Genomic DNA, 21,974 nt, shown 5'->3' with positions numbered 1-21,974 from the left:
TAACTTACCCCATTTCGTTTGTCCTCTCCCTTCTGCTCCCTCAGCTAGAGCTGCTTAGTGCACATCATCACACCACTGTTATTGGTCTGCAAAGATCTTCTGCTCTCAGTGGAAATTGGCCCCGTTTATACAGAATGTGTCCCCTAAGTTAATGAGAATATGTCTCCCTTTCCCGCCTGCTTTCCACCCAGGCACATCAACGGCCATTCTGAGATTTTTCCACATTGTCGTTAAAGGCATATCTAAGATGACAGTTGCCTGACTGCCAGTCAGACAACGATGCTAGGTGTTTGCCATACTATAGTGATTACTCTCTTTTCTTCTTCTCATGTTGCATTGTTGTGGACTTGCAAACTGTTGGTCAGACTTGGTGTTAACAAGTGTGGTACTGATGGCACTGCTCCAACATTTTAGCAACATCTAATGCCCTGTTGCTCAGATGTTTATCGGACATTGGCATGCACTATGTTCTCGATCCTTCTCTTTTTGAAAAGGGTTATTCCGAGTCAATTTGTGTTTTAGATTATCTGATGATTAATTGTTTCGTATAAATATGATTGCATGTTGTTTTGTTTGTGAATTGTATGTGTTTGTGTTTTTGATTGTGTGTGATTGAGCATAACTATGTGACTGCTGAGACGAGCCTGGGCACAGAGACGAGAATCCCATAGCGTCTTCCTGTTGTCATTATGTTTATTTCTCTGTCATAATAAGAATCAGATGCCCTTTGAAGACACTGGGTCACACAGGCAGACAGGCACCCCCTCCCACCCTGTCCATAACTTGTTGTCCAACATTCTCACCTTCTGGATGATTCTGTGTTGACCATTTTGACAGACTATAAATAGGCAGCTTCCTAGGTCAGTCAGGCTCAGTGAATCTGAACGGTTTACTGGCACAGAGTACACAGTACATGCCCTGGCACATACTGGCTCTGCTCTGTCCTGGCGCTGGCCTCTCTTGTGCCACCACGGAAGTGGAGTTGGGAAGCAGAACAAAAGGGCTATTATACGTCCAGAGAAAATTAGCCTTGTCTCTGACATAAGTTGCAATCCCCCTGCACAATGAGCGCTACATAGTGATCTGAAAATTCATTCATCTGCCGAAAACCTCTCTTTATTCAGCCGGCTGACGTCATCCGACCTCTCCGTGTTACTCTTGATTTCTCATTGCTAATGCAACTTCAGTCTTTCAGTGTTTAGGGCTGCAAACCAAGAGGTCAGACTGAAGGATAAAGTTGTTGTTTGGTTGGACAACATTCGTTGTAGCCTATACGTCCACTGTAGAGACATCCAAGTAAATGGTATCTTTATTGTTTTTGAGCTGGTGTTTACTGTGAGCAGTTTTCTTCCAGTTTTTCCAGTAAGAGTTCAAATGTCAGCCATGGAAAGGTCAGATATAAGCATCATATTAACATTTTGAGTGTTGCGTTAACATTTAACTTAAGCAGTTATGCTCTGTTTGAAATTAGCAGAGCTAGCATTGTTGGTACTCCCTGATACTAACAACAAGCTCATGTCTGACTGCCAAAGTGGAGCAAAGTCCTAGTTGGTTTACCGTGCATGTTCCCAGAGTAAAGCAAAGGGAAGAAAGGAGTGTTCAAATCAGGACAGACTCAGACTCTTGCCCTCTCTCCCTCTGTCTGTACCCCGAAGTGTTGGGAATACCACTGTGATGACACCACCAGTGAGCCTGGCTGAGTTTAGTCCTAGGTGAATGGTAGCAGCTAGATAGACAGAGCTCTGTGATGTCGCATTACTCCATCCAGAGGGTGGCCCAGGCTCGCAGCCCTCCACACCCTGTCTTTGTTGCTAAGTCATCTCTGTGGGAATACAGCCGGCTCCACGCTGGGACTGAGAACCACTCAATTGGCAAAAGGGCCCACAGGCTGCACAATATTGTGACAGGCGGAAAGCCTTATGATATATACACGTGTGTGTGTGTTGTAGGGTTGGGCCAATATATGTTTAAATTGAATATCGTGATATTTGACATTGACGATATATATCGTGATATGCAAGACTATACTCTATTTGAACTTTACAAATCAAAACGGAGCAGTTGAAAATGATGTCTAAATGAATTAACTAAGCCTTATTGTTTCGCCATACTAAGTTTATTTAATTAGAATGCGACTATAATATCTAAATAAGCACAAAAATTGCATAGTCTAGAATTATGTTGTCATTAACTGCGCAAAACGATTATATTGGATATCGCGATATTTGGAGTAGCATATAGTAGAGGTCTCCCCAAATATGGCCCAACCCTAGTGTGTTGTGAATGATTGCCTGCTCACTGTGTTTATGTATTGGGCTCCACACTCATCAGTGCAGTCTCCCATTGGCTTTTCTCTCTTTCCTGCTTCAATACTCAAGGGAGGATTCAGGCCCATCCAGGTAATAATGACTCTTGTCAGAACTCTCTGCAGATGCATGGCATGAGGAACACCCCTACCTTACGGTCCTAACCCCTAACCTTTAACCTCTAACCCCAGAGCCATCCAGTGGCCATCATCTTAACTACAGTATGCTCAGTAGAAAACCCCTTACTCTCTCCACAACATAACAATCTAATACTGCCTGACCACCACACTCACTCTTATCTTCTCTCTTTTTAACCTACATCTTTTTTTTTAATCATTTCATCATTTTCCTTCATTCTTCATCTCCCATCATGTTTGCTTAGTTTAGATGAACAGCATGCAGAATATTAGAACTGTTAACTCTTCCTCTCCAAAGTGTTTCATTTTTATGAAAGGAACCACATTTAAAGAAAGGTTGTGTATACTTCAGGGTACCTGATCGCTGAAGAATTATTGAACCCGAGTCAACTGGTTGTGGTAAACTTGAGCTCTAGTCATTAGGATGTCGGCCACAGCTGTTGCTTGGAGTCTTTCATCTTGCTTAGAGTACATTGATTGCTGCATAACATTTTATGAGCTCCCCAAAAAAAGCCTGGCTGCACTGATCATCCCATTGATTGTGATATTTAGTTTCCTGCAAACATGACTTCTGCAGTCATGAGAACATTTTTAATGATTCTGTGTTTTATGACGCATGAAGAAGCGCTCTGTCTCCACATTGTAAATACAACCTCACCTCATTTGACAGAACAACACAGAACAACCCTTTTAATACATTGTGGCCCCAGTTATGTCTACATTAGCTATGTAGCAGGAGTTCCCAAACTTTTTTGCCCCACGACCCCATTTTGATGTCTGAAAATTCACACGAACCCAACCATGTGGAGAAAAATTATGTAATTAACAGCCAATGTTAACTTTTTTGGGGGGGCTATGGCAGTCAATTGTAAATTAGTCGGACATAATTTCTGATTGTCTCTTATTTCACCACCACTAATGAGATGGGTGTGCTTGATGCATGTCGCGTTGGAGCTTCTCAAAGTCAGGGGGCGTGGTTGACAGTGCGCACCTTTCTCTGCTGTCACGTCCAACCTGATCAATATTTGGTTTTAATGCAGACGAGATCACTGAATCCAACTTCACACAGATATGAGCTGGCGAAGGGTACCATGAGTTAATGCTCGGGGGGAAATGGCATGGTATTCCCTTTGAGTCAGGAACCAAAACTCCTCCGTAGTAACCCGTGAATGCGCTGTCTGCAGCATTCAGTCACATGACAGCTCGATCAGCTGTGATTTCACTTGCCGGCATGTCAACTGAGCCAGGATCACAGTCAAACGGATTTTGCACCCAGTCAAACGTTGTCATGTCCGGGAAGTAGGTCCCAAAGTGCTCTCTTCAATCGTTGGAGGTGAGCAGTCGTCACTCCTGTGGGACACTCACTTATGCTGTTGTCTGTTAGAAACTTGCACAGCCAAGGAAAGGGGGCATAGTTTGCTTTTGTATAAGAAATCTTTCCTCTGAATCCACTCATCTGTAGAATGTTTTTGTATTTCCCCTGCATGCTTGCATTCAGTTTTCCAAATAGCCTATGTCTGTTACATAGGCAAGGAGACACATTTTCTTTTCATCACACAGAAAGTCAAGTCTTTTTTTTTTTTACATCCATTGCGAATGACAACCGTTCCTCTCTCAATTCGAAAAATCTTTACAATATTCTCCCCCTCGATAACCACAGCCTCGGTGTGAAATAGCAAAATGTCATACTCTGATCCCATATCTCCACACAGTTGTGCAACAGGCGTGCACACAGTGGATGTGGTTTGATGTGTGGTCCTCTGTAGCTCAGCTGGTAGAGCACGGCGCTTGTAACGCCAAGGTAGTGGGTTCGATCCCCGGGACCACCCATACACAAAAATGTATGCACGCATGACTGTAAGTCGCTTTGGATAAAAGCGTCTGCTAAATGGCATATTATTTATATATTATTATATGTAGTTTACAATCAAAGTTACCTGCTGTAGTATATCTTTGTGTATCGCTGAGCTCTTTTGCTGACAGCTGCTCTCGGTATACAGTGCCTTGCAAAAGTATTCATCCCCCTTGGCGTTTTTCCTATTTTGTTGCATTACAACCTGTAATTTAAATGGATTTTTATTTTTATTTCATGTAATGGACATAAACAAAATAGTCCAAATTGGTGAAGTGAAATGAAAAAAATAACTTGTTTCAAAGACTTCGAAAAAATAAATAACGGAAAAGTGGTGCGTGCATATGTATTCACCCCCTTTGCTATGAAGCCCCTAAATAAGATCTGGTGCAACCAATTACCTTCAGAAGTCACATAATTAGTTAAATAAAGTCCACCTGTGTGCAATCAAAGTGTCACATGATCTGTCACATGATCTCAGTATATATACACCTGTTCTGAAAGGCCCCAGAGTCTGCAACACCACTAAGCAAGAGGCACCACCAAGCAAGCAGCACCATGAAGACCAAGGAGCTCTCCAAACAGGTCAGGGACAAAGCTGTGGAGAAGTACAGATCAGGGTTGGGTTATAAAAAAAATATCAGAAACCTTGAACATCCCACGGATCACCATTAAATCCATTATTTAAAAAATGGAAAGAATATGGCACCACAACAAACCTGCCAAAAGAGGGCCGCCCACCAAAACTCACGGACCAGGCAAGGAGGGCATTAATCAGAGAGGCAACAAAGAGACCAAAGATAACCCTGAAGGAGCTGCAAAGCTCCACAGCGGAGATTGGAGTATCTGTCCATAGGACCACTTTAAGCCATACAATCCACAGAGCTGGGCTTTACGGAGGAGTGGCCAGAAAAAAGCCATTGCTTAAAGAAAAAAATTAACTAACACATTTGGTGTTCGCCAAATGGCATGTGGGAGACTCCCCAAACATATGGAAGAAGGTACTATGGTCAGATGAGACTAAAATTGAGCTTTTTGGCCATCAAGGAAAACGCTATGTCTGGTGCAAATCCAACACCTCTCATCACCCCGAAAACACCATCCCCACAGTGAAGCATGGTGGTGGCAGCATCATGCTGTGGGGATGCTGTGGGGATTTATTATTATTATTATTATTATATTATTTATGTTTTTCATCGGCAGGGACTGGGAAACTGATGAGAATTGAAGGAATGATGGATGACGCTAAATACAGGGAAATTCTTGAGGGAAACCTGTTTGTCTTCCAGAGACTTGAGACTGGGACGGAGGTACACCTTCCAGCAGGACAATGACCTTAAGCATACTGCTAAAGCAACACTCAGTGGTTTAAGGGGAAACATTTACATGTCTTGGAATTGCCTAGTCAAAGCCCAGACCTCAATCCAATTGAGAATCTGTGGTATGACTTAAAGATTGCTGTACACCAGCGGAACCCATCCAACTTGAAGGAGCTGGAGCAGTTTTGCCTTGAAGAATGGGCAAAAATCCCAGTGGCTAGATGTGCCAAGCTTATAGAGACATGCCCCAAGATACTTGCAGCTGTAATTGCTGCAAAAGGTGGCTCTACAAAGTATTGACTTTGGGAGGAGGGTGAATAGTTATGCACGCTCAAGTTTTCTGTTTTTTTGGTCTTATTTCTTGTTTGTTTCACCACCAAAAATATTTTCCATCTTCAAAGTGGTAGGCATGTTGTATAAATCAAATGATACAAGCCCCCCCAAATCAATTTTAATTCCAGGTTGTAAGGCAACAAAATAGGAAAAATGCCAAGGGGGGTGAATACTTTCGCAAGCCACTGTATGATACAATGCGTCCATATGGCAGAGGGAGACACAATAACTAGAGTGCGGAAGGCCTGCCCGCAGTCCCGCGATAGATAGCGCCACATCTGTGCAAGCCCACCATTCTATCCCACTAGCCGATGGTGGGCGATGCATTTTGCAGCAGCGTAGCAGGCCTAGTCATTCACCGTGGTTCAAGTGCAACAGTCTAAGGGTGCTCTCTTTTTAGATTTTAATCATTTTAATTAAGATTTTTAAGGTTAACCACATTACAATGATTTTTGATACAAAGACGATAGTATATTTTAGGAAATAAAATGAAAAAATCTATTTTTTCACCAGGCTTTTGGAAATTCTCCCACAATCCCATTTTCATATCAGGCGACCCCTAGTTTGGGAACTGCTGCTATATAGCATAAACATGAACAATTTATCTTAGAGCACTTCACTTTACAAATGTGACTGTTGTGGACACTGCATTGTAAACTAATGTGGTTGCATATAAAGTCAGCATGTGTGGCGTGTAACAGCATGTGTGGTAGGTACAGGGCGTTGCTGTGCGCTGGTTGGTGGTTGACTCTGGCAGCATGGCACCATGCGCTCTAAGCCCTGTTGTAACAGCACAGCGGGTTGGGAGGCGGAGGCCGCTGGTAGACTGCTGTGTTCTGAGACCTTTCACAACCTCTCTCTGATGAGGGCAGAGGGAACCCAGCTGGAGGGGTCAGGAGTCAGGACTCACCCTGCAGGCCCTTGTCCTATGGGTTTGTTTATGCTGCCTGGGGAAAGATGTGCTGTTTGAGAGCGATGGAGTGGAAGTTCCATCCACCTGGTCCTCAGAGATAATGCTCTGTCTCTGAGGTCTCCGTGGCTTCTCTCTCTGAGCCCCTGCGTCCCCAAAGATTAAATGAGAGACGGCAGAGGACACGCATGACGAGATGAGACTTGAGTTGGGACAGTTGTGGATCCTCTCTTGCTTCTCTGGGACTAAGTTCTCTCACTTTTAATATCTGTCTCTGTGTGTGTGTCTCTCTCGCCTCTCAGTTTTTCCAGAGGGCTCAGATGCAGACAGCGCGGCCAACCATCCCCACCAATGCTTCATCTCTGCGGCCCGGCTCTCAGAACCCAACAGCGGCGGTGTACCCCCCCAACCAGCCCACCATGATGATGATGGCCCCCATGCCCTTCCCCTCCCCACAGGCTGCCCAGTACTACATCCCACAGGTGAGACTGACTGACTAGGCTGCTGCTACTCTCCAGTAGACATTATTTTCTACCTATTCCCCAACATGGCTTTTAACCCTTTCTTCTATTCTATGCCCTCCGTTTCTCCCTCTACAGTATCGCCACAGTACGCCCTATGTGGGGCCTCCCCAGCAGTTTTCAGTGCAGCCGCCGGGGTCTGGCACTTTCTATCCTGGCCCTGGGCCGGGGGAGTACCCTGCTCAGTATGGTGAGTCTCCGCCAAGCACACACACAAACCCCACTAGTCTGATTTAAAATGGCTGTCTCCCTCCACAAAGCACACATATCTGTAGCCCTTTCTAGCACAATTATCTTCTTGTACAGACCCCTTCAACTCAGTTTGTTCCTCAGCTACACACACACACACACACACACACACACTGTACTCAGCTTTTCTTCTTCCTCCTCCCTGACACAGCTCCCGGACCTCAATTCTATCAAGGACAGCAGGTGTACCCCCCATCACCCCCCATCATAGTGCCTACACCGCAGCAACCTCCACCAGCCAAGCGTGAGAAGAAACCAGTGAGTATCTCAGCAAGCTGCCATCTCCACACAGACATCACACACTCCCTATGTATGTAAGCATTACACATACGGATACACACACTAGCATAGGCCATCTGTGCTCAGTTAGGCACCAGCTCTTCTGTTTCCACATGCATACTGTGAGAGGATATGAGAAATGATCCCTGATGAAGAGACATTTCTGTATCCACCAGCCTTTTTAACTTACATTTTGAAACAGAATATTTATTTTACAGAGAAGGTATATGAGGGATGACCTGGGTTGATTTAGATCTAGGCTGCCAGGTGAGTTTTTCTGTGTGTGGAAGGAGGGTTTGTTTGAAATGTATGCCAGGCCTTAATCTATCTCTGTAACACTAGAAAAGCCGGGCCTGCCTCGAGGGACCCCACTTCGAGCCCATGAGTAGTCATTTTGACTGCAACATTTTAACCATCTGATAAATACATTTCATACAGTTCCTTCATAAAGTATTCATACCCCTTGACTTATTCCACATTTTGTTGTTACAGCCTGAATTCAGCCTGAATTTTCTTACCCATCTGCATACAATACCCCATAATGACAAAGTGAAAACATGTTTTTAGAAATGTTTGCTAATTTATTGAAAAATAAATACAGAAATATTTAATTTACATAAGTATTCACACCCCTTTGCTATTACACTCCAAATTGAGCTCAGGTGCATCAAATTTATTTTGTTCATCCTTGAGATGTCACTACAACTTGATTGGTCGTCCACCTGTGGCCAATTCAATTGTTTGGACATGATTTAGAAAGAAACACACCTGTCTACATAAGGTCCCACAGTTGACAGTGCATGTCAGAGCAGAAACTATACCATGAAGTCCAAGGAACTGTCCGTAGATCTCCAAGAGAGAATTGAGATTAGGCATATCTTGGGAAGGGTATAAAACTATTTCGAGAGTGTTGAAAGTTTCCAAGAGCACAGTGGTCTCAATTATGGAACTACCCTTACTCTGCCTAGAGCTGGCCATCTGACCAAACTGAGCAACCTGGAAAGAAGGACCTTGGTCAGGGAGGTGACCAAGAACCCAATATCCACTCTGATAGAACTACAGAGTTCCTTGGCTGAGATGGGAGAACCTGCCAGAAGGACAACAGTCTCTACAGCACCACCAATCTGGGCTTTATGGGGAGAGTGGCAAAAGATTCTGTGGTCTGATGAGATAAAAATGTAACTCTTTGGCCTGAATGCAATGCTCTATGTCTGGAGAAAACCAGGTACAGCTCATCACCAGTCTAACACCATCCCTATTAGGGTTGCACATTTTGGTCAATTTTATATAAATCAAAATGTCTTACCTGCATGTGACAGTTTGAGGATTTGAAGTCACTTCTCGGCACTCCGTTTCCCTGCCTCTGTGTTAATTCCAAGCTGCACTGGCCCATCTCTTCATATACAATTTGACAATTGATAATAATGTCACCCATCAGACTATTGTCAATTTAATCTAGTCTTTAGGCTAACTATTATTATAAGTGTGAAATTAGTTTTGATATACAGGGAACTACCAAAATAAAGGGAACACTTGAGTAAATGAGGGATACAAAGTATTTTGAAAGCAGGCGCTTCCACACGTGTGGTTCCTGAGTTAATTACGCAATTAACATCCCATCAAGGTCATGTATAAAAAAATATACCCAGTTGCCCAATATTTTGGCTACCATGACTAGAAGAAGAGCTCTTTGACTTTGAAAGAGGGGTCTCTAAGGAGCATAGGGGGTTTAAAGTGTGTGCGTGTGTTTCTCACCAGATCTCAACCCAATTGAACACTTATGGGAGATTCTGGAGCGGCGCCTGAGATGGCGTTTTCCACCACCTTCAACAAAAAAACAAATGATGGGATTTCTCACGCAAGAATGGTGTTGCATCCCTCCAATAGACTTCCAGACACTTGTAGAATCTATGCCAAGGCGCATTGAAGCTGTTCTGGCGGCTATTAAGACACTATGTTGGTGTTTCCTTTATTTTGGCAGTTACCTGTAGTTGGGCCTCCTGTAGCTCAGTTGGTAGAGCATGGCGCTTGCAACGCCAGGGTTGTGGGTTCGATTCCCACGGGGGGTCAGTATGAAAAATTTATGCACTCACTAACTGTAAGTCGCTCTGGATAAAAGCGTCTGCTAAATGACTAAAATGTAAAATGTAGTTTTGATGGGCCATCAGCTGCGCAGGCTGACTGGTGATGAATGAGGGGAAGAAATTACGTCTTCATAAAACTGCTTATAACACAAATAATGTTTGTGATATCGAAAGTCTAACAACATACATGTGTTGAATATACTTATTTAGGAAAAGTCAAGGATGGAAGGGTGATGACTTTAAAAATGGCTTTAATCCAGGGTCAGGGGGAAACATTAAGGTATTCAGAAATATTTTGCTGTTCAGTTTGAAGACCCAAATGAAAATAGATTATCTTTCCAAAAACCCTTTTAAATGCCTCTACTGAAATGTTAAGCTTTTTCTCTCTCCATTTGCACTAGATGAATAAGAATGTCTGAAATGTTTGGTCACATGTATTAATGCTGCTTTAGACTCAGTCAGTACTCCTGTACACTACACGCTCCACTGTTTTGAATGGCTGGGTGAGGGTTGCTCTGAGACACTGGCGCTTTAGTGAGATGGCGTTCCTTTTGTGTCATTGTCCTCCCAGATCCGTATCCGTGACCCCAATCAGGGCGGCAGGGACATCACAGAGGAGATCATGGCAGGGGGCACAGGGAGCCGGAATCCAACCCCCCCTGTCGGACGACCCTCCTCCACCCCCACCCCTCCGCAGGTAAGTACACATCTACTCTCATGCTACCTGCTCTTAGGCTTAATGCTCTCTCTCACACACACACACACACACAGAGACAGACACACACAGGGTGCCATGGTGTGCCACTGGCCTACTGAACTGAGCTGTTAGCCTCTCATCCATGGCTGTGTAAAACCTGTGCCTAGGGCAAACTGCTGGGTGTTGGGAGGGAGCAGGCAATTAGGCCAGGCCGCCAGGGCTTTGACAGACAGACTGACAGACAGACTGACAGACTGACTGACTGACAGACAGACAGACAGACAGACAGACAGACAGACAGAGCGAGAGACAGACAGACAGACAGACAGAGCGAGAGACAGACAGACAGACAGACAGACAGAGCGAGAGACAGACAGACAGAGCGAGAGACAGACAGACAGACAGAGCGAGAGACAGACAGACAGACAGACAGACAGAGCGAGAGACAGACAGAGCGAGCGAGCCATGCACCAGACCAGGCACATTTTCCTCTGTCTGTACTAATCCATCCTCTGCCATACTGCATTAGACACAGCCAGCCACATAGACTTCAGCCACTGTCACTGACCCACTGATCTGCACCTAACACACTTACCTGGCCTTAGGTTCACAACCTTTGCTATTCAATTTGAGTAACAGAAAACCATGGCTATTTTACAATGGCGACCTAAACACACTGTATTTCATTGGTCATAGTTGGTTATCATATTCATCTTGGACACACAGATATATGGCTTACACATCTATACCTACTAGTACCTACCTGCATGTATCAGTGTATCTCCTCCCTCTCTTCTGGTACAGTAAATGTTATGGAACATGTCGTTTCTGCTTTCTGTCCCTCCATGAAGAATCCAGAAGTAAGATTTTCTTATTTATTCAAACAAAATGAGTCATTGCTGAATGCATTCTCATAGAAATGGGCAATCATCTTAAATTACAGTTCTTGTTCTGGATTTTGTGGAGGGAATTCTTTTGTTGTGACACTTCCTCCCTGTCCTCTCCTTGGACGTTAACAGTGTCTTTTTCCTCTCTTTCTCGGTCTTTTGTCCTTTCTTTTTACGCTCCCTTTTTGTTGCTTTGTTTTAACTTGTGTGCCTCCATTTCCCGGTCATTCACTCTCCACTACTCTTGCTCTCTTTCTTTTTTGCGTCTTCATCTTCTCCTTTGTTCCCTTTTTGCCTGCTTTCCTTGGTTGCCGTCTCTCCTTTCTTGTCTTTTCCTTGGCCAATGTTTCTAACCACACCCACTGGTTTCCTTGTTTCCGCTTAATTCTATTTTTGTGCTCGTTTGTGCTTAATTGTCTGTCTTTCCATGTTGCTAGTTTTTATGGCCGCACCCTCATTATCCTCACATTTTCTACCTCAAATCGCAGCAGCAGCAGCCGAGCGGCAGCCAAACTCCGGAGCAGGGCCAAGGCCAGGCCCACCCAGCCTACAGCTTGGAGCCTCCCAAGCAGCAGCAGCAGCCCACGCCTGGGGCTGCAGACAGCAAACCAGGGCCAGGTCTGACCCTCACCCCTCCAACCTCCAGGCACAATAAAGCTCTGCTCTGAGAGCAGAGGCCTAAGCAAGAAAAAGCTTTTTAGAACCTGAACGTTGACTCGGTGAAGAGATTGGCACAAAAAATGGTCTCTTGTGTTTAATGTCAGTGTTATCTCTTCTCTTTTCCAGTATATGATAAATTGGAGACTGTTATCCGGAAGTCTTCCTCTCCTGGGCTTGGACAACCAGAACCTTCTATCGAGTGGCGAGAGGCCAGTGCACCTGTAACTGCCCCATCTCCCCCCGTAGAACCAGAGCTTCCCTCTCCTGCTCCAGTGATGGTGGCCCCCATCCCTGCCCCTCGTCCTGTTGCCAGCCCCAACCCCTGTGAGCAGCCCTCTGCAGTAGAGCCTGCTACTCCCACTCCCTCCTCTGCAGCTGAGCCCAAGACCCTGCCACCCACGACTCAGTCCCAGACTCCAAACATAGTGGAGCCTCTTCCAGAAGCCCCACACACCCTGGCTGCTTCCCCCGCCCCCACCCTAACCCCTAAAGCTTTGAATGGCCATGCTGACACTGGGGCTGAGCTAGACACCCAGGCCCAGGAGCCCTCCCACCAAGCTCCCTCTCCCTCCCCACCCCAGCCCCAGGCTTCAGCCCCAGTCTCCAGAGAAGACTGTAGTGAGGCTGTGCCCAGTGAGGTGAGGGCAGAGATGCCCCCTGCTGTCACGGACCCTATCGCACCCATCGCTGTAGTACCAGTCACTCTGACCATCAACCCTGCGCCTGCTTTTCCAGCACCTCCCCCTGGCCTTCCGCCACTAGTGCAGGCCACAGCGGAGCCCAGCAAGCCCTCCGACACTAAAGACGTCCCTCTCAAAGCAGGGACAGAGGCACTCATAACACCAGACAGCAAGCCTGAACCACAGCTACAAGCCCTCTCCAGAAAGAGTCCCACTACAGGTATGTACATAGCCATAGGTACAGATATGACAGTGTGAATGTCACATGGATACCTGTGTGTATACTATAAATAAACAGTTAAAGGTTGCTGCTGGACACAACTAAGACTGTCCACGGTTATAGAATCTCAGTTTCAAACAGGATCAGTGCTGAGCTCAGCACAGTGCTTACACTAACAGCTGGAGTTCATGGTTACGCTGAGAAGGCGGCCACTATTTTCTGCTAGTAAAAGTATCTAGTCATAGATTTTTTGTGGATGCAATTTTGGGTAAATTGTTAGCCTATAGCCGACTTTAAAATGTATTTGCTGTTGTTTTCTCTGCAGGATGTCAGACTGCTCCTGCTGCACCAAAGACCTGGAAGAAACCAAATGAAGGGAGTCCTGTTGGAGACGCACCACAGAGGGAGACTGAGGTAAGCGATGACCCTTCTTATTCACTCACTGCAGGGGAACAGGAGGAGGAGATGGAGGGGTTGGGGGAGCATAAACAGAGTAGATGGAGATGAGGGAGAGCGATTATGTGGGGAATAGTTCAAATGGAAAATGTTTCCACATGTGTGGTGGTGGAACACAGACATGAATGACTTGAAGTGGTGTTATCGTCAGAGTATGTTGGCAAGGAGTTATCCATCATGATCAGTGTTCCCAGCCGCCTCTGTGAAGGCAGCTCTGTCCCTCTATCTCACCCCCTCTGCTTCCCCTCCCTCCTGCAGGAGGAGCTCAAGCCTGTGGAAGATGCTGCTGGAGACCAGGCCCTGCAGCCCGCCAGGAGCTGCAGCACCTCACCTCCACCCTCAGCAGCGCCTCCAGTCCTGGAGGCAGAGGAGAGGCCCCCAGTCCCTGAGGAAAACGGGGAGGCTGAGCCCATGAGGAACGGAGCAGGGCACACCTCGGAGACGGAGAGCAGTGACAGCGGGGCCACCCCTGGGGACAATGAGGGCTCAACAGGAGCACCCCCAGACCTCTTCCAGGAAGGTAGGGGGCGGTTATTAGCCTCAGTTTCATTAGTGTCTCTCGCTTAGTTTTCACAATCAACAGTCATACTACCTTTGCACAGTATGAGATGAGCAGGGCTGTTTTCCTCACCTCTCTCTCATTATTTCCTCAGATCTGGAGACCAACGGGAAGCGTCAGTACAAACGGGACTTCCTGCTGGGCTTTCAGTTCATGGCTGCCTGTACACAGAAGCCAGACGGGCTGCCTCAGATCAGTGATGTTGTGCTGGACAAGGTGTGTGAAGAGTGGGCTGAGCAGAGCTTCAACCTAGTGGTCAGAATGAGTTAGCTGTGAGCAAGGCCCTAAACCACACAATAAATATTCAGGACTATAAATGGATAGTGTAAGATGTTTAGAAAAGTAAGTTGCTTTTGAAAAAAGCTCTCAAGTGAAAGGGTTATTTGTATGGAGCAAACAGTGTGAGTAGCCTTATTTAATCCCTTTAGTCAATACATGACCCGATGTATGATTTTTATTTTTAGCTATTCATTGTAATAGTCATTATGAAATGATATGCTTCTGGTAAATTAATCTCCCTCTGCTGCACACTGACGGATCCAATAGTGGCTAGCCCATAGACATCCTGTTTTGATTAAAATCACATAGCTATTATGTAACACTTGGCAGTGTTGATAATTCAGCCCCAGAAAAGGAGCAATAGACTGGCTCCCTGGGAGTCATATTTTTCTCCCTGAGAAAATGTTCACTGGAGGAGAGTACTAAGGGAAGTCAAGGACAGCTGAGAGAGCTGGAGTTGTTCTCCCCCTTCCCCCACAACGTTCCCTTCACTCCTCCTTCCACATCTGGTTCTGACTTCACTCACTGCGCCAGTCACAAAATTAGTTAAACAGAATTTATCAAAAGCATAGCAGATACATATAAAACAACATACACAGTGGTGAACTAAGACTGGGATTGAGAATCCACCACCTCTCAGTGAACACCAGTGGGATAGACCTGAAAGGAGCTGGATCTGACCTGTCTCTTTCGCCCCAGTGGTAGGCCGATTCCAGCCCCTACCTCAGGCACTTCTAAAAGGACTTGATATGTCTAAGCAATAAGGTAGTACCTCCCTACCTTACACTCTGATAGGCACCATTTTGATTCTATCTATCATGTTTAAGATCTCCACAAGTGCGTAGGGAATCAGGGCTAGTAGGGGCTGTTTCTGGACCTGGCCACAGCCACTGCTCTCCCCATATGGCTCACAGTGTTAGAGGATCACTGCTCCCCCTGCTGTTCAGCTGACTCACTGTCTCCATCGCTCTCTCCCTGTGTCTCTCTGCAGATAAACCAAAACAAGCTGCCAACCCGTGCGGTGGAATCCAGGGTGATCTCCCGAGGCCCTGACTTCACACCGGCCTTCGCTGACTTTGGCAGACAGATGAGTGGAGGACGCGGTGGAGCTGCAGTGAGTCACGCACACGCTCACTCACAGGCTCACGTACAGTGGCTTGCGAAAGTATTCCCCCCCTTGGCATTTTTCCTATTTTGTTGCCTTACAACCTGGAATTAAAATTGATTTTTGGGGGGTTTGTATCATTTGATTTACACAACATGCCTACCACTTTGAAGATGCAAAATATGTTTTTTTGTGAAACAAACAAGAAATAAGACAAAGAAACAAAACTTGAGCGTGCATAACTATTCACTATTTTCTTTAAGCAATGGCTTTTTTCTAGCCACTCTTCCGTAAAGCCCAGCTCTGTGGAGTGTACGGCTTAAAGTGGTCCTATGGACAGATACTCCAATCTGCGCTGTGGAGCTTTGCAGCTCCTTCAGGGTTATCTTTGGTCTCTTTGTTGCCTCTCTGATTAATGCCCTCCTTGCCTGGTCCGTGAGTTTTGGTGGGCGGCCCTCTCTTGGCAGGTTTGTTGTGGTGCCATATTCTTTCCATTTTTTTATAATGGATTTAATGGTGCTCCGTGGGATGTTCAAAGTTTCAGATATTTTTTTTATAACCCAACTCTGATCTGTACTTCTCCACAACTTTGTCTCTGAGCTGTTTGGAGAGCTCCTTGGTATTCATGGTGCCGCTTGCTTGGTGGTGCCCCTTGCTTAGTGGTGTTGCAGACTCTGGGGCCTTTCAGAACAGGTGTATATATACTGAGATCATGTGATTGCACACAGGTGGACTTTATTTAACTCATTATGTGACTTCCGAAGGTAATTGGTTGCACCAGATCTTATTTAGGGGCTTCATAGCAAAGGGGGTGAATACATATGCACGCACCACTTTTCCGTTATTTATTTTGTATAATTTCTTGAAACAAGTTATTTTTTTCATTTCACTTAACCAATTTGGACTATTTTGTGTATGTCTATTACATGAAATCCAAATAAAAATCTATTGAAATTACAGGTTGTAATGCAACAAAATAGGAAAAACGCCAAGGGGGATGAATACTTTTGCAAGGCACTGTAATTACTACCGTTCTGCCTGACACAAACCAATCTCTTTCTCAAATAATGTATCTTGTCTTTGTTACTTCTCTCTCTCTCTCTCTGACTCGCTCTTTCTCTCTCACACACACACTCACAGAATATTACTTCTGGTATAGTAATAAACAACAACATCGCTGGGCTGGTATCATAGTGAGATAAATGAATCATAGGGAATGATTTGCATATCTTGTTTGTTTGCTAGGGAATACTCATTTCCCAAAGTCATACTCATTCAAGGAAAGTTGTGAATTAGACTTCAGCACACAACCCAAGCCTTTTATCTGAGGAGGCTTGGCGATGTGTGTGTTGTTGGTAGCGAGCTGCAGAAGTGACGTGTTGTTCTGTCTCCTCTCTCCTCCAGCAGATGATTAACATGGGGGGGGGTGCCCGGCGGCCCCCGCCCAGGAAGATTATCCTGAACGTGTCGGCAAATGAAGAGGTGCAACTGAAGAAGGCTGAGAATGCCTGGAAACCCGGCATGAAGAGGGCGGGGCCATCAGACGACCCTGAGGTCGTTACAACACAGGTAGGAGGAGCAAAACCTTTAATCTGACACACCCACACAGTCAATCAAAAACGCACACCTTACTCAACCACAGTGACTCCACACAGGAAAGTAATGTTGTGACCAAGGAGTTGTCAAGAGACCAAAGATGAAATGAAGTGTGAGTGAATTTTCACATCAATAAATGATGATGATGTTGTTGCCATGCCAGGAGCTCTTCCGGAAGGTGCGCAGTATCCTCAACAAACTGACGCCTCAGATGTTCAACCAGCTGATGAAGCAGGTGACGGACCTCACCATCGACACGGAGGAGCGCCTCAAGGGCGTTATCGACCTGGTCTTTGAGAAGGCCATCGACGAGCCCGGCTTCTCTGTGGCCTATGGGAACATGTGCCGCTGCCTCACCACGGTATGTTAAGCTCAGCTCACTGTCGTTCAGACATGATTATCTGTGGTTCCTCTGAATGCTGCTAGCCAACATCAAAATATAATCTGTACATGGGTCCTCTTAAGCCCCATAAACATTCAGCAAAATGTCCCTAAAGGTATATTTCTGCCCCCCTTTTCACTCTTTCTAGACCTCATCTCCCGTTCAATTCTCAGTTTTTCTTTACTCTGCTCTTTCCCCCTATATCTCTGTCCCTCTAACCAAATTTCTCATTACCTCTGTTATTCTCCAGCTCAAAGTGCCCATGACGGACAAACCCGGAACCACAGTGAACTTCCGCAAACTGCTGCTCAACCGCTGTCAGAAGGAGTTTGAGCGGGACAAGGTGGACGACGTGGTGTTTGAAAGGAAACAGAAGGAACTTGACTCTGCACAGGTACCTAAACCCCAAACACACACTACCCAGATCACTAATCTGTCTGTCACATTGTAGTAGGGGAATACAGAGCAGAGAATTCTATGGGACTGATGTGTTGTGAAGAGTTAGTGGGGGCTCATTGTTAGTTAGCTCTGACAATCTACTCTCCATTTCCTCTCCAGTCCAGTGATCAAGAGAGACTACGGTTGGAGCTGGAGGAGGCCAAGGACAAGGCCCGCCGGCGCTCCATAGGAAACATCAAGTTCATCGGGGAGCTGTTCAAACTAAAGATGCTGACAGAGGCCATCATGCACGACTGCGTGGTCAAGCTGCTGAAGAACCATGACGAGGAATCGCTGGAGTGCCTGTGCAGGCTGCTCACAACCATCGGCAAGGACCTGGACTTTGAGAAGGCCAAGGTGAGACATGGGGAGTGCACGGGAGAGGAGGGAGCTTAAATGACTTCCAGCTGGTCGTATGAGGAAGCCTCTGAGGCCTGGGGGGAAGGAAGCCTCTGAGGCCTGGGGGGATGTGGGTGAGGAGACATGGGTGAAGACAACTCACTGCTCCCTCTCGTCTGCTGTTGTCTGACCTGTTTTAACCTGCTGCTGGCCAAAGGAAAGGCTCCTACACACTTACCAGTGTTCACCCTCTTTGGGCTCTGCCAGAGTTTTAAGAATCTCTGTTGTCCTCATTTTTACAAACGCTGTAATGGTGTATATCTGGCACATTTAGCCCTGAGACGGTAAATCACATTTAGTAGTATGTGTTTTATAGGCTAAGAAAAAAGCCTTTTGTTGTACCTGCTCCCAAACTGCTCGGTTTAGTCTGGGGCAATACTATATCACACTGAATTGCGAAATGGAGTGGAATTAAATGAAATGAGACCGTCTGGCTGTCCACTGGAGTGAATGGTGAGAATTTTGTATGCATACATCACTTTGCATTGACCCTTCATCTCTCTCTTTCTTGTCATAGCCTCGCATGGATCAGTATTTCAATCAGATGGAGAAAATTGTCAAGGAGCGGAAGACGTCGTCTCGGATACGGTTTATGCTGCAGGACGTGATAGACCTCCGATTGGTAAGTGTGTGTATGTGTATGTGTGCATACTTGAGCTTTGTGGTTGTGTGTTGTCTGTGCACCTCAGCTCACCAGTGAGGGTGCAGTTTTCATTAAAATAAATCAGAGAAAACAAATGCTCATTTTCAGTTCTTCATGCGGGCTCCCTGAGCAGACCAGTAATTCACTCTGAGGAAGAAAACAACAGACTAATCAGTTAGATTTCAGCATGCATAGCCATCAACAAAATACTGCTGTGCCTTTGGGGCTCCTTGACTGTAGGCCAATTGTGTTGTACGCAGTTCAGTAATTGAAAACACCAGATTTTCTCTCTGGGGAAACTCCTTGCGTAGGTCTAACACAGCTATTTTCCTCCAGCACAACTGGGTGTCCAGGAGAGCTGACCAGGGCCCCAAGACCATCGAGCAGATCCACAAAGAGGCCAAGATCGAGGAGCAGGAGGAGCAGAGGAAGGTGCACCAGCAGCTCCTCTCCAAAGACACCAAGAGAAGGCCAGGTTAGCCAGGGCCCATGGGCTAAATCCTCGAAGGCTTAGAGCTACACTGGCATCCCCCCATAGCCTGCAGACTCAGAGACGCTAGAGTGGCCCACAGTGGTCAGAAAGTTCCCCTACTCTCCCATCTGTCAACTCACCCCACAGTATTCTCTCAAGCCTGGGGCATGAGTTGCGGTCATTTTAATTTGTCTTTAATAAACCCATTGACATCTCATCCCTCCTGTGTGTGTTCCCTCTGTCCTCCAGAGCAACAGCAGCGAGAGCAGCAGAGAGAACAGCAGAGGGAGCAGCGTGTGCAGCAGAGAGAGGAGACCTGGAACACTGTGCCCATGACCAAGAACAGCAGGACAATCGACCCCACCAAGATCCCCAAGATCTCCAAGGTCAGCCACTAAAACACCTGTAGACCTAAACTTTTGATTGACTCTTTTGGGTGGTTTACCATGGAGGTTCACTGGTGTTTTAAGTGTACTCAATTTTAATTACAAAATGGTGTCTGTCAATTTATGTTTGGTTACTTCAAGTCTGTTCAAGTTGAATGACATGAGTCAGCCTGACTTATGTTTACCTCATCAATGAAGAGTTATGTCCTCATTAGTCTGCAAGCACAAGTCTTTATGAACATTTTTCCATATGTATTAGTTAAACTGTCTTCCTTGCTGCCAACTATACTGAACAACAATATAAACGCAACATGCAACAATTTCAACGATTTTACTGAGTTACAGTTCATATAAGGAAATCAGTCAAAATAAATAAATAAATTAGGCCTTAATCTATGGATTTAATATATGGATTTCACATCACCATGGGTGGGCCTGGAATGGCAAAGGCCCACCCAGTGGGGAGCCAGGCCCAGCCAATCAGAATGAGTTTTTCCCCACAAAAGGGCTTTATTACAGACAGAAATAGTCCTCAGTTTCATCAGCTGTCAGGGTGGCTGGTCTCAGATGATCCCGCAGGTGAAGAAGCCGGATGTAAGGGGTCCTGGGCTGATGTGGTTACACGAGGTCTGCGGTTGTGAGGCCGGTTGGACGTACTGCCAAATTCTCTAAAACGACGTTGGAGGTGGCTTATGGTAGAGAAATGAACATTAAATTATCTGGCAACAGCTCTGGTGGACATTCCTGCACTCAGCATGCCAATTGCACGCTCCCTCAAAACTTGAGACGTCTGTGGCATTGTATTGACCCCAGCACAAGGTTCACCTGTGTAATGTTCATGCTGTTTAATCAACTTCTTGATATGCCACACCTGTCAGGTGGCTGGATTATCTTGGCAAAGGAGAAATGCTCAGGAACGGGGATGTAAACAAATTTGTGCACACAATTTGAGAGAAATAATGTTTTTGTGCGTATGGAAAATTGCTGGGATCTTTTATTTCAGCTCATGAAACATGGGACTAACGTGTTACGTGTTGCATTTATATTTTTGTTCAGTATAGTAGATGAAACACTACTGTGTTGTAATGTCTATACTGCATTAGGCATCTCATCACGTATAGGAATCCTGTGGTTCTTCATCCCTGTCCTCAAATGATACTGTTCTCACCCCTGTCTATCTTCTGAAAACATCTGAAACCCTACCTCTTCAAAGAGTATTTTAAATAATCCCCCCCCCCCCCAAAAAAAAAAAAAAAAGCCTTTAGTGAACTAACACTCGCACTTGACTTTTTTCCCCCTCCTTACTAGCTCAGACTTTGCTGGTAGCTACTTTATTGAGGAAAAATCTATTTACTATGACTGTGATGTGTGGTTGTCCCATCTAGCTATTTTAAGATGAAGGCACTAACTGTAAATCACTCTGGATAAGAGCTTCTGCTAAATGACTAAAATGTAAATGTATTGGTGAAATGATACAGGTCCACCTGCCGGATAGTTGGGGTACAACCACACCCAGCCTTGCATACTGGAGCATGGCTCCCCCTGCCATACAGAGCTGCTATAAACACACATCTGTGTGTCAGTACCAATGATGTATGAGGCAGCTCTCCATTCTCCTCAGAGACTGTTGGTCATTATAGCGTTGTAGGCCCAGATCACATGATATGAGTATTGGAAGGTGAACTGTTTCTGTCTGTTATCATCCTGTTTAGCCTCAGATGGATGAGAAGATCCAACTGGGACCACGGGCCTCACTCAACTGGATGAAGGGCAGCAGTGGAGGGGCCAAGGCCAGTGACTCCGGTGAGGAGACATTAGGGCTGGGCGATATATAGAATACATTTTTGTTTGTTTTATTCCAAATGCCTGTATTGCAATAATCACGGTTATTTTGTTTCTCGTTTTTATGAGCGCTTCTATACTATACATGCTGTTCTCATGTTGTCTTCTGGTCTCGTCTCCTTCGCTCGCTCTGCTGTGACTGTGCTCCTTCCCATTTACACACACCAAGCCCTCCTCTTGCCACTCACAACAACAAAGATGGAAGATGGCTTCTTCCTCTCTGACAACAAGCGGTTTCAACCCGCTATTTGCATTTGAGGTTTGGTCCAACAGAATCGGTCAT

General features: G+C 45.7%; 1 protein-coding gene across 12 annotated transcripts in view; it reads left to right on the top strand.

Moving 5' to 3' along the window:
- The window catches only part of LOC121577731 (eukaryotic translation initiation factor 4 gamma 3), a 69,469-nt gene that overhangs the window by 42,272 nt on the left and 5,223 nt on the right, over positions 1-21,974 (top strand). For 4 of the 12 annotated variants that reach the window (XM_041891567.2, XM_041891571.2, XM_041891570.2 and 1 more), the window contains 19 exons: positions 2,379-2,399; positions 7,160-7,339; positions 7,457-7,568; positions 7,779-7,885; positions 10,553-10,687; positions 12,012-12,192; positions 12,361-13,134; positions 13,460-13,548; positions 13,849-14,110; positions 14,244-14,365; positions 15,420-15,542; positions 16,938-17,102; positions 17,293-17,490; positions 17,762-17,905; positions 18,070-18,306; positions 18,866-18,970; positions 19,328-19,466; positions 19,713-19,849; positions 21,562-21,652. In XM_041891567.2, the coding sequence (XP_041747501.2) occupies positions 2,379-2,399; positions 7,160-7,339; positions 7,457-7,568; positions 7,779-7,885; positions 10,553-10,687; positions 12,012-12,192; positions 12,361-13,134; positions 13,460-13,548; positions 13,849-14,110; positions 14,244-14,365; positions 15,420-15,542; positions 16,938-17,102; positions 17,293-17,490; positions 17,762-17,905; positions 18,070-18,306; positions 18,866-18,970; positions 19,328-19,466; positions 19,713-19,849; positions 21,562-21,652 (3,322 nt within the window). Of the gene's footprint in view, positions 1-2,378; positions 2,400-2,795; positions 2,843-7,159; positions 7,340-7,456; positions 7,569-7,778; positions 7,886-10,552; positions 10,688-12,011; positions 12,193-12,360; positions 13,135-13,459; positions 13,549-13,848; positions 14,111-14,243; positions 14,366-15,419; positions 15,543-16,937; positions 17,103-17,292; positions 17,491-17,761; positions 17,906-18,069; positions 18,307-18,865; positions 18,971-19,327; positions 19,467-19,712; positions 19,850-21,561; positions 21,653-21,974 lie in introns of all 12 variants that reach the window. The other 8 variants (XM_041891568.2, XM_041891573.2, XM_041891572.2 and 5 more) reach the window with 6 other exon arrangements.

This window comes from Coregonus clupeaformis, chromosome 12 (assembly GCF_020615455.1).
Source record: "Coregonus clupeaformis isolate EN_2021a chromosome 12, ASM2061545v1, whole genome shotgun sequence".
In the NCBI taxonomy this organism is placed as follows: domain Eukaryota; kingdom Metazoa; phylum Chordata; class Actinopteri; order Salmoniformes; family Salmonidae; genus Coregonus; species Coregonus clupeaformis.
This window is presented reverse-complemented; position numbering and strand designations above follow the sequence as displayed.